The 12025-nt window shown below is 50.6% G+C and overlaps 1 protein-coding gene across 2 annotated transcripts in view; it reads right to left on the reverse strand.

The window, feature by feature from the left end:
• The window catches only part of POGLUT1 (protein O-glucosyltransferase 1), a 30215-nt gene extending 26113 nt beyond the window's left edge, over positions 1–4102 (reverse strand). The window contains exons 1-2 of one of the 2 annotated variants that reach the window (XM_038757810.1): positions 3618–4102; positions 1445–1535 (exon numbers count right to left, since the gene is read on the reverse strand). In XM_038757810.1, the coding sequence (XP_038613738.1) occupies positions 1445–1535; positions 3618–4065 (539 nt within the window). In that variant the 5' untranslated portion in view covers positions 4066–4102. The remainder of the gene's footprint in view (positions 1–1444; positions 1536–3617) is intronic. The other variant, XM_038757809.1, reaches the window with a different exon arrangement.
• Between the last annotated feature and the right edge of the window lie 7923 nt (positions 4103–12025).

The following is a 12025-nucleotide window of genomic DNA, read 5'->3' on the forward strand; positions in this document are numbered from 1 at the left end:
ATAGTAAGCGCTTAACAAATGCCATCATTATTATTACTCTCTGCGCCTCAGTGACCTCATCTGTCAAAGGGGGATGAAGACTGTGAGCCCCCCGTGGGACAACCTGATCACCTTGTATCCCCCCAGCGCATAGAACAGTGCTTTGCATGTAGTAAGCGCTTAAATGCCATCACTATTATTATTCTCTGTGCCTCAGTGACCTCATCTGTCAAATGGGGATGAAGACTGTGAGCCCCACGTGGGACAACCTGATAACGCTGGTATTTGTTAAATCGCTTACTACGTGCCAAGCACTGTTCTAAGCGCTGGGGGAGATACAAGATAATCAGGTTGCCCCACACGGGGCTCACAGTCTTAATCCCCATTGAGATACAACATAATCAGGTTGCCCCAAGTCTTAATCCCCATTTGAAGGATGAGGTAACTGAGGCACAGAGAAGTAACTTGCCGATCACCTTGTATCCCCCCCAGCGCTTAGAACAGTGCTTTGCATGTAGTAAGCGCTTAACAAATGTCATCATCATTATTATTATTATTGTTATTATTATTAGTAGTAGTAGTAGTAGTAGTATTACAGGAGCAATTTCTTCTCCCCCTTCCACCCAATCGGGGCTTTCCCGCCAATTCCTCCCGCCCCCCCGAAGTCTCCAATAATAATAATAATAATAATGGCATTTATTAAGCGCTTCCTCTGTGCAAAGCACTGTTCTAAGCGCTGGGGGGATACAAGGTGATCAGGTTGCCCCACAGGGGGCTCCCAGTCAATCCCCATTTTACAGATGAGGGAACTGAGGCCCAGAGAAGTTAAGTGACTTGCCCAAGGCCACACAGCTGGCAACTGGGGGAGCCAGGATTTGAACCCATGACCACTGACTCCAAAGCCCGGGCTCTTTCCATTGGGTCACGCTGCTTCCCTCCAATAATCACTCCCTTCCCACCCACTGCCCCCCCATCATCATCAGTCGTATTTATTGAGCGCTTACTATGTGCAGAGCACTGGACTAAGCGCTTGGGAAGTACAAATTGGCAACATCTAGAGACAGTTCCTACCCAACAGTGGGCTCACAGTCTAAAAGGGGGAGACAGAGAACAAAACCAAACATACTAACAAAATAAAATAAATAGAATAGATATGTACAAGTAAAATAAATAGAGTAATAAACTCCTCTCTCCCCTCACCGCCATCCCTTCTCTCCCCAGCTTAGCGATCCCACCCTCAAATCCCCCTCTCACCCGCCCAAGGGGCATCGAGACCGTGAGCCCGCTGTTGGGTAGGGACCGTCTCTAGACGCTGCCAACTTGGACTTCCCAAGCGCTTAGTACAGTGCTCTGCACACAGTCAGCGCTCAATAAATATGATTGATTGATTGATTGATTGATTGATTGATTGAGGCCAACAACCCAAACCCCACCACCCCACCCCGAGCTGGAAGGCGACCCTCACCCTCTGTGGCAACTGCAGTTGGCACTGTCGCAAGGCCGGTGGTCTGCCACGGCCCGGGCGATCCGGCCCACGAACGTCTCCCATGGGCGACCTGGGGAGGGGGAAAGCGGTGGGTGAGCGTCGCAATAATAATAATAATGACACTTGCTCCCCTTCTAGACCGTGAGCCCGCTGTTGGGTAGGGACCGTCTCTACATGTTGCCAATTTGGACTTCCCAAGCGCTTAGTACAGTGCTCTGCACACAGTAACCTCTTAATAAATACGATTGAATGAATGAATGAATTTGTTAAGTGCTTACCGGGTGTCAAGCACTATTCTAAGCACTGGGGTCGATAACAATAATAATAATGATGGCATTTATTAAGTGCTTACTATGTGCAAAGCACTGTTCTAAGCGCTGGGGAGGTTAGACGGTGATCAGGTTGGCCCACGGGGGGCTCACAGTCTTCATCCCAGCGTGGCTCATTGGAAAGAGCCCGGGCTTTGGAATCAGAGGTCATGGGTTCAAATCCCGGCTCCGCCAATTGTCAGCTTGGTGACTTTGGGCAAGTCACTTCACTTCTCTGGGCCTCAGTGACCTCATCTGGAAAATGGGGATTAAGACTGTGAGCCCCAAGTGGGACAACCTAATCACCTTGTATCCTCCCTGTGCTTAGAGCAGTGCTTTGCACATAGTAAGCGCCTAACAAATGCCATCATCATTATTATTATTATCCCCATTTTCCAGATGAGGTCACTGAGGCCCAGAGAAGTGAAGTGACTTGCCCAAAGTCACCCACCTGACAATTGGCAGAGCTGGGATTTGAACCCATGACCTCTGACTCCAAAGCCCAGGTTCTTTCCACTGAGCCACGAGTCGGAGGTCATAGGTTCTAATCCCAGCTCCGCCACTTGTCCGCTGCGGGACTTTGGGCAAATCACTTCACTTCTCTGGGCCTCAGTGACCTCATCTGGAAAATGGGGATGAAGACTGGGGGCCCCACGTGGGTCAACCTGATGAGCCTGTATCTACTAGTATCTACTAGAGAAGCAGCGTGGCTCAGTGGAAAGAGCCCGGTCTTTGGAGTCGGAGGACATGGGTTCAAATGCCGGCTCTGTCGATTGTCCGCTGTGTGACTTTACTTCTCTGTGCCTCAGTTCCCTCATCTGTCAAATGGGGATGATGACTGTGAGCCCCACGTGGGACAACCTGATCACCTTGTAATAATAATAATAATAATGTCGGCATTTGTTAAGTGCTTACTATGTGCAAAGAACTGTTCTAAGCGCTGGGGGAGCTACAAAGTGATCAGGTTGTCCCACGTGGGGCTCACAGTCTTAATCCCCATTTTACAGATGAGGTCACTGAGGCTCAGAGAATAATAATAATAGTAATAATAATGGCACTTATTAAGCGCTTACTATGTGCAAAGCACTGTTCTAAGCACTGGGGGGGGATACAAGGTGATCAGGTTGTCCCACGTGGGGCTCACAATCTTAATCCCCATTTTCCAGATGAGGCAACTGAGGCCCAGAGAAGTGAAATGACTTGCCCAAAGTCGCACAGCTGCCAATTGACAGAGCCGGGATTTGAACCCGTGACCTCTGACTCCAAAGCCCGGGCTCTTTCCACTGAGTCCCGCTGCTTCTCCAAGAGAAGTGAAGCGACTTGCCCAAGGTCACGCAGCAGACATGTGGTGGAGCCGGGATTCGAACCCACGACCTCTTTCCACTGAGCCCCGCTGCTTCCCTATATCTGCTTCTGCTCCCCAGCGCTTAGAACAGTGCTTTGCACGTCGTAAGCGCTTAACAAATACCATCATCATTAGTATTACTCATTCATTCAATCAATCGTATTTATTGAGCGCTTACTGTGTGCGGAGCACTGTACTAAGCGCCTGGGAAGTACAAGTTGGAAACATATACAGACCCAACAGCGGGCTCACAGTCTAGAAGATCATTAATAATTATTATTATTACCCCAGCGCTTAGGACAGCGCTAGGCACATAGGAAGCGCTTATCAAACGCCATTTTTAGAAAAGCAGTCTATGGTATTCATGAATGAATGAATGAATGTATTGAGCGCTTCCTGTGGGCAGAGCACTGTACTAAACGCTTGAGGGAGGGCAATAGATTAAAAAAGGGTGACATTCCCTGCCCGTCCCCGAGGCCCTTCCCGGCCTGCGGCTCACCTGAGGAGCCATGGTGCCCACTGTGTCCCTGAGGGAACAAGGGCAAAAGCAGCAGCAGGCCCGGCCACAACAATGGCGCCATGAGCAGCCGGAAGTCAGCTCCTCCAGGCCCGGCCGGCCCGCACCAACATGGCCGCTCGAGAGGCCGGGCCAAGGAGGACCGACACGTCCCCCCGACCAGAGATGGCCGACAGAAGGCCCCGCCGGGGGAGGGGAGGGTCGTTCTCCGCACCAAGATGGGGAGGGGCCTCGAGGAGCTGCCGTTCCCCTTATAAAGATGGCTGTCAAAAGGGTCGTTCCTCTCATAAAGATGGCTGACAAGGAGGCGGGGTCCAGGGTCGTTTCCCTCACAAACATGGTTCCCAAAAGGGCGGAGAACTACGGTCGTTCCCCTCGCAAAGATGGTTGACAAAGGGGCGGGGTCCAGGGTCGTTTCCCTCACAAACATGGTTCCCAAAGGGGCGGGGATCTAGGGTCGTTCCCCTCTCAAAGATGGCTGGCAAAGGGGTCGGGGTCCAGGGTCGTTCTCCTCACAAAGATGGCTGACAACGAGGCGTGATCCAGAGTCGTTTCCCTCACAAACATGGTTCACAAAGGGGAGGGGAACAAGGGTGGTTCCCCTCATAAAGATGGCTGTCAAAAGGGGCGGGGTCCAGGGTCGTTCCCCTCGCAAAGATGGCTGACAAAGGGGCAGGGTCCAGGGTCGTTTCCCTCACAAACATGGTTCACAAAGGGGCGGGGATCTAGGGCCGTTCCTCTCATAAAGATGGCTGTCAAAAGGGGCGGGATCTAGGGTCGTTCCCCTCGCAAAGATGGCTGACAAACAGGCGTGATCCAGAGTCGTTTCCCTCACAAACATGGTTCACAAAGGGGCGGGCATCTAGGGTCGTTCCCCTCACAAAGATGGCTGACAAAGGGGCAGGGTCCAGGGTCGTTTCCCTCACAAACATGGTTCACAAAGGGGCGGGGATCCAGGGTCGTTCTCCTCATAAAGATGGTTGTCAAAAGGGGTGGGGTCCAGGGTCGTTCCCTTCACAAAGATGGCCGACAAAGAGGCGGGGTCCAGGGTCGTTCCCCTCACAAACATGGTTCCCAAAGGGGCCCCCTCATAAAGATGGCTGTCAAATGGGGCGGGGTTCAGGGTCGGTCCCCTCACAAACATGGTTCATAAAGGGGCGGGGTCCAGAGTCGTTCCCCTCATAAAGATGGCTGTCAAAAGGGGGCGGGGGTCCAGAGTGGTTCCCCTCACAAACATGGCTCACTAAGGGGCGGGGGTCCAGGGTCGTTCCCCTCACAAAGATGGCTGACAAAGTGGCGAGTTCTAAGGTCGTTCGCCTCATAAAGATGGCTGTCAAATGGGGCGAGGTTCAGGGTCGTTCCCTTTACAAGGATGGATGCCTAAGAGGCGGGGGCCACGGTGGTTCCCCACATAAAGATGGCCTTGCCTAACCAGTCAGACATCATCCCCTGCCCCGGATGGAGCAACAATAATAATAATAGTGGCGTTTATTAGTATATTAATAATTATAATTATTATTATAATATTATATTATTATAATATTTATTATAATGTTAATATTATATACGTTATTGTAATAATAATAATGGCATTTATTAAGCTCTTACTATGTGCCAAACACTGTTCTAAGCTCTGGGGAGGTTACAAGGTGAACAGGTTGACCCACGGGGGGCTCACAGTCGTCACCCCCATTTTCCAGATGAGGGAACTGAGGCCCAGAGGCAGCGACTTGCCCAAAGTCCCACAGCTGGCAAGTGGCAGAGGCGGGATTAGAACCCACGACCTCTGACTCCAAAGCCCGGGCTCTTTCCACTGGCCAAACTGCTTCTTAGTGGTGTTTGTTAAGCCCTTGCTCTGTGCCAGGCACTGTACTAAGCGCTGGGGTGCATACCAGTCTCACCCGCCTGGGGCTCACAAGCCTCAATCCCCATTTTCCAGATGAGGTCACTGAGGCCCAGAGAAGTGAAGTGATTTGCCCAAAGTCACACAGCTAAGTGGCAGAGGTGGGATTAGAACCCATGACCTTCCAGCTCCCAGACCTTTGCTCTGCCCGCTGGGTCACGTTGCTCAGTGTTTTATAATAATAGTAATATTTGTTAAGCGCTTATTCATTCATTCAATGGTATTTATTAATAATAATAATAATGATGGCATTTATTAAGCGCTTACTATGTGCGAAGCACTGTTCTAAGCGCTGGGGAGGTTACAAGGTGATCAGGTTGTCCCACGGGGGGCTCACAGTCTTAATCCCCATTTTCCAGATGAGGCAACTGAGGCCCAGAGAAGTGAAGCGACTTGCCCAAAGTCACCCAGCTGACAATTGGCGGAGCCGGGATTTGAACCCATGACCTCTGACTCCAAAGCCTGGGCTCTTTCCACTGAGCCACGCTGCTTCTCTGTGTTTTCACCTTGTAGCCTCCCCAGCGCTTAGAACAGTGCTTCCCCCTTCTAATAATAATAATAATAATGATGGCATTTATTAAGCGCTTACTATGTGCAAAGCACTGTTCTAAGCGCTGGGGAGGTTACAAGGAGATCAGGTTGTCCCACAGGGGTCTCACAGTCTTCATCCCCATTTTACAGATGAGGGAACTGAGGCACAGAAAAGTTAAGTAACTTGCCCAAAGTCACACAGCTGACAATTGGAAGAACCAGGATTCGAACCCGTGACCCCTGATTCCAAAGCCCGTGCTCTTTCCACTGAGCCACACGCCCACTGTTGGGGAGGGACCGTCTCCATATGTTGCCAACTTGTACTTCCCAAGCGCTTAGTACAGTGCTCTGCAAACAATAAGCGCTCAATAAATTAGGGAAGCAGCATGGCTCAATGAAAAGAGCACGGGCTTTGGAGTCAGAGGTCATGGGTTCGAATCCCGCTCCGCCACATGTCTGCTGTGTGACCTTGGGCAAGTCACTTCACATCTCTGAGCCTCAGTTCCTTCATCTGTAAAATGGGGATTAAGACTGTGAGCCCCCCGTGGAACAAACTGATCACCTTGTTTCCCCCTCGGCGCTTAGAACAGTGCTTTGCACATAGTAAGTGCTTAACATATACCATTATTATTATAAAAATGATTGAATGAATGAATGAATGCTTTGCACATAGTAAGCGCTTAACAATAATACTATTATTATTATTATTATTTTCAAATACCACAATTATTTCTATTATTAGAACACATCTTTTAGACTGTGAGCCCACTGTTGGGTAGGGACTGTCTCTATATGTTGCCAACTTGTACTTCCCAAGCGCTTAGTCCAGTGCTCTGCACACAGTAAGCGCTCAATAAATACGATTGATTGATTGATTGATTTTGATTCCCCTTGTAGACTGTAAGGTCCTTGTAGGAAGGGATTGTGTGTACCGACTGTGTTATATTGTGTTCTCCCCACAAAATCATCATCATCATCATCATCATCAATCGTATTTATTGAGCGCTTACTGTGTGCAGAGCGCTGTACTAAGCGCTTGGGAAGTACAAATTGGCAACATATAGAGACAGTCATCATCATCATCAATCGTATTTATTGAGTGCTTACTGGGTGCAGAGCACTGGACTAAGCGCTTGGGAAGTACAAGTTGGCAACATTTAGAGACAGTCCCTACCCAACAGTGGGCTCACAGTCTAAAAGGGGGAGACAAAACCAAACATACTAACAAAATAAAATAAATAGAATAGATATGTACAAGTAAAATAAATAAATAAATAAATAGAGTAATAAAATCATGAAAAATGATCGATTTTTCCCAGTCTTTAAGGAGTTTGGAATCTGATACCGTTTTTCCCTTAAAAGCCTGGGGGCCTGAGGCCACGAAAGTTGGTTTTATTCCACTTTGTTATTCCGTTTTCACGCACCGGGGGATGGGGAGAGGAAAAGAAGGGCCTTGATCTTGTCGGAATATCAATTCAACGCCTTTATGGGCTCCTAATGGGCCGGGGTCACCAGGGGGTTGCCCTAAAACCAAACTTCCCTCCAGCACTCAAAACTGGAGTTGCCAACTTGTACTTCCGAAGCGCTTAGTACAGTGCTCTGCACACAGTAAGCACTCAATAAATACGATTGATTGATTGATTGATTGATTGGAAGTTGTTGACCCTCGAGGGGTCTGCCCACTGTAGAAGTCCAGTGTGAAGACTGTGAGCCCCAAGGAGGCCAACCTGATCACCTTGTATCTCCCCCAGTGCTTAGAACAGTGCTGGCACATAGTAAGCGCCTAACAAATACCATCCATCCATTCATTCAATCGTATTAATTGAGCGCTTACTGTGTGCAGAGCACTGGACTAAGCGCTTGGGAAGGACAGGTCGGCAACAGAGACGGTCCCTACCCAACAACGGGCTCACGGTCTAGAAGGACAACAAAACAAAACATGTAGACAGGTGTCAAAATCGTTAGAATAAATACAATTATAGCTAGATCAATCAATCAATCGTATTAATTGAGCGCTTACTGTGTGCAGAGCACTGGACTAAGCGCTTGGGAAGGACAGGTCGGCAACAGAGACGGTCCCTACCCAACAACGGGCTCACGGTCTAGAAGGACAACAAAACAAAACATGTAGACAGGTGTCAAAATCGTTAGAATAAATACAATTATAGCTAGATCAATCAATCAATCGTATTTATTGAGCGCTTACTGTGTGCAGAGCACTGGACTAAGCGCTTGGGAAGTACAAGTTGGCAACATGTAGAGACGGTCCCTACCCAACAGTGGGCTCACAGTCTAGAAGGGGAAGACAGAGAACAAAACCAAACATATTAACAAAACAAAATAAATATGCACATCATTAACAAAATAAATAGAATAGTAAATATGGACAAGTAAAATAGGGTAATAAATCTGTACAGATGCCTGACTACCTTGTAATAATAATAATGACGATGATGGCATTTGTTAAGCGCTTACTATGTGCAAAGTAAAATAGAGTAATAAATCTGTACAGATACCTATCTTGTAATAATAATAATAATGATGATGGCATTTGTTAAGCGCTTACTATGTGGAAAGTAAAATAAATAGAGTAATAAATCTATACAGATACCTGACTACCTTGAAATAATAATAGTAATGATGATGATGGCATTTGTTAAGTGCTTACTATGTGCAAAGCACTGTTCTAAGCGCTGGGGGAGGATACAAGGTGATCAGGTTGTCCCACTTGGGACTCACAGTTGTCACCCCCATTTTGCAGATGAGGGAACTGAGGCTCCGAGAAGTGAAGTGACTCGTCCCAGGTCACACAGCAGACACGTGGTGGAGTCGGGATTCAAACCCATAACCTCTGCCTCCAAAGCCCGGGATCTTTCCACTGAGCAACGCTGCTATCTCGGGAAGCAGCGTGGCTCAGTGGAAAGAGCCCTGGCTTGGGAGTCAGAGGTCGTGGGTTCGAATCCCACCTCTGCCCCTTGTCAACTGTGTGACCTTGGGCCAGTCACTTCACTTCTCTGGGCCTCAGTGATCTCATCTGGAAAATGGGGATGAAGACTGTGAGCCCCACGTGGTAAGTGCTTAACAAATACCATAACCTGACTACCTCGTATCTCCCCCAGCGCTTAGAACAGTGCTTGGCACATAGTAAGCTCTTAACATGCATTTGAAGACTGTGGGCCCCCCCGTGGGACAACCTGATCACCTTTCATTCATTCAATCGTATTTATTGAGCACTTACACTGTGCAGAGCACTGTACTAAGTGGACTAAGTGGAGAAGCAGCGTGGCTCAGTGGAAAGAGCCCGGGCTTTGGAGCCAGAGGTCATGGGTTCGAACCCCGACTCCACCACGTGTCCGCTGTGTGACCTTGGGCAAGTCACTTAACTTCTCGGAGCCTCAGTTACCTCACCTGTAAAATGGGGATGATAACTGTGAGCCCCATGCGGGACAATCTGATCACCTTGCATCCCCCCCCCAGCGCTTAGAACAGTGCTTTGCACATAGTAAGCGCTTAACAAATGCTATCATCATTATTATTACTAAGCGCTTGGGAAGTACAAGTTGGCAACATATAGAGCTCCGCCGCATGTCTGCTGTGTGACCTTGGGCAAGTCACTTAACTTCTCGGAGCCTCAGTTCCCTCATCTGTAAAATGGGGATGATGACTGTGAGCCCCACACGGGACAACCTGTTCACCTTGTATCCCCCCAGCGCTTAGAACAGTGCTTTGCACATAGTAAGCGCTTAACAAATGCCATAATAATATAGAGACGGTCCCTACCCAACAGTGGGCTCAGTCTAGAACCTGTAACCTCCCCAGCGCTTAGAACTCTGCTTTGCATATAATAAGCACCTAATAAATGCCATTATTATTATCATCATATATTATATCTTAATATTATATTTTATAATGCATTATCTATTTATTATGTTATATATTATGTATTATTATTAACAAATACCGCCATTATGATTATTATTCCAGTGCTCTGCACAGAGTAAGTGCTCAGGAAATACCCCTGATTGAGCTATTAAAGAGAGCTGGGGTCTCCTTGGTGCTGAGGGGTTTGGGGAGTCTCCAGAGGAGTGGGGGGCTGGGGTGGGGGGTCCCCGGGGGTACTGGGGGGCTGGAGAGGGTCTCCTCATGGTGCAGAGGCTGGGGAGGGTCGCCCGAGGTTCAAGGGATGGGGAGGGGTGTCTTCTGCAGTGCAGGGAGCTGGGGAGGGGTCTCCTGAAGTCCAGGGGATGAAGACTGTGAGCCCCCCGTGGGACAACCTGATCACCTTGTATCCTCCCCAGCGCTTAGAACAGTGCTTTGCACATAGTAAGCGCTTAATAAATGCCATTATTATTATTATTATATGTAGAGCGCTCTCCTGGGTATCTACTGGGTGCAGACCGCTGTACTAAGCATCTACTGTGTGCCAAGAATTGCCCTGGGTTCCTGCGGTAGAAATAAGATTGTACTGGGCAACTTTTGAGTGCAGAGTGCTTTGCTGGACACTTAGAAGCACACAAGAGCCGAAGACTCTGTTCCTGCCCTCGAGGAGTTAGCCATCAAATGACCCGCAAATTCGGGAAGGGTTCCAGATTTTTCTATTTATTTTCTTTTGTTAATATGTTTTGTTTTGTTGCCTGTCTCCCCCTTCTAGACCGGGAGCCCGCTGTTGGGTAGGGACCGGCTCCCTATGTTGCCAATTGGTACTTCCTAAGAGCTCAGAGAAGCAGCATGGCTCAGGGGAAAGAGCCCGGGCTTTGGAGTCCAGGGGCTGGGGAGAGGTCTCCTGAGGTCCGGGGAGTTGGGGAGGGGGTCTCCTGCCGGGCAGAGAGCTGGGGAGGGGTCTCCTGCCGGGCAGAGAGCTGGGGAGGGGTCGCCCGAGGTCCAGGGAGTTGGGGAGGGGTCTCCTGCAGTGCAGAGAGCTGGGGAGGGGTCTCCTGAGGTCCAGGGGCTGGGGAGGGGGCTTCCTAGGCCCAGGGGGCTGGGGAGGGGTCTCCTGAGGTCCAGGGAGTTGGGGAGGGGTCTCCTGCAGTGCAGAGAGCTGGGGAGGGGTCTCCTGAGGTTCAGGGGCTGGGAAGGGGTCTCCTTAGGCCCAGGGGGCTGGGTAGGGGCCTTCCTAGGCCCAGGAGGCTGGGGAGGGGTCTCCTGAGGTCCAGGGAGTTGGGGAGGGGTCTCCTGCAGTGCAGAGAGCTGGGGAGGGGTCTCCTGAGGTCCAGGGGCTGGGAAGGGGTCTCCTTAGGTCCAGGGGGCTGGGGAGGGGTCGCCTGAGGTCCAGGGAGTTGGGGAGGGGTCTCCTGCAGTGCAGAGAGCTGGGGAGGGGTCTCCTGAGGTCCAGGGGCTGGGAAGGGGTCTCCTTAGGTCCAGGGGGCTGGGGAGGGGTCTCCTGAGGTCCAGGGAGTTGGGGAGGGGTCTCCTGCAGTGCAGAGAGCTGGGGAGGGGTCTCCTGAGGTCCAGGGTCTGGGAAGGGGTCTCCTTAGGTCCAGGGGGCTGGGGAGGGGTCTCCTGAGGTCCAGGGAGTTGGGGAGGGGTCTCCTGCAGTGCAGAGAGCTGGGGAGGGGTCGCCTGAGCTCCAGGGGCCGGGAAGGGGGTCTCCTTAGGTCCAGGGGGCTGGGGAGGGGTCTCCTGAGGTCCAGGGAGTTGGGGAGGGGTTTCCTGCAGTGCAGAGAGCTGGGGAAGGGTCTCCTGAGGTCCAGGGGCTGGGAAGGGGTCTCCTTAGGTCCAGGGGGTTGGGGAGGGGTCTCCTGAGGTCCAGGGAGTTGGGGTGGGGTCTTCTGCAGTGCAGAGAGCTGGGGAGGGGTCTCCTGAGGTCCAGGGGCTGGGAAGGGGTCTCCTTAGGTCCAGGGGGCTGGGGAGGGGTCTCCTGAGGTCCAGGGAGTTGGGGAAGGGTCTCCTGAGGTCCAGGGAGTTGGGGAGGGGTCTCCTGCAGTGCAGAGAGCTGGGGAGGGGTCTCCTGAGGTCC

The sequence above is a fragment of the Tachyglossus aculeatus genome, chromosome 16 (assembly GCF_015852505.1).
Source record: "Tachyglossus aculeatus isolate mTacAcu1 chromosome 16, mTacAcu1.pri, whole genome shotgun sequence".
NCBI lineage: Eukaryota > Metazoa > Chordata > Mammalia > Monotremata > Tachyglossidae > Tachyglossus > Tachyglossus aculeatus.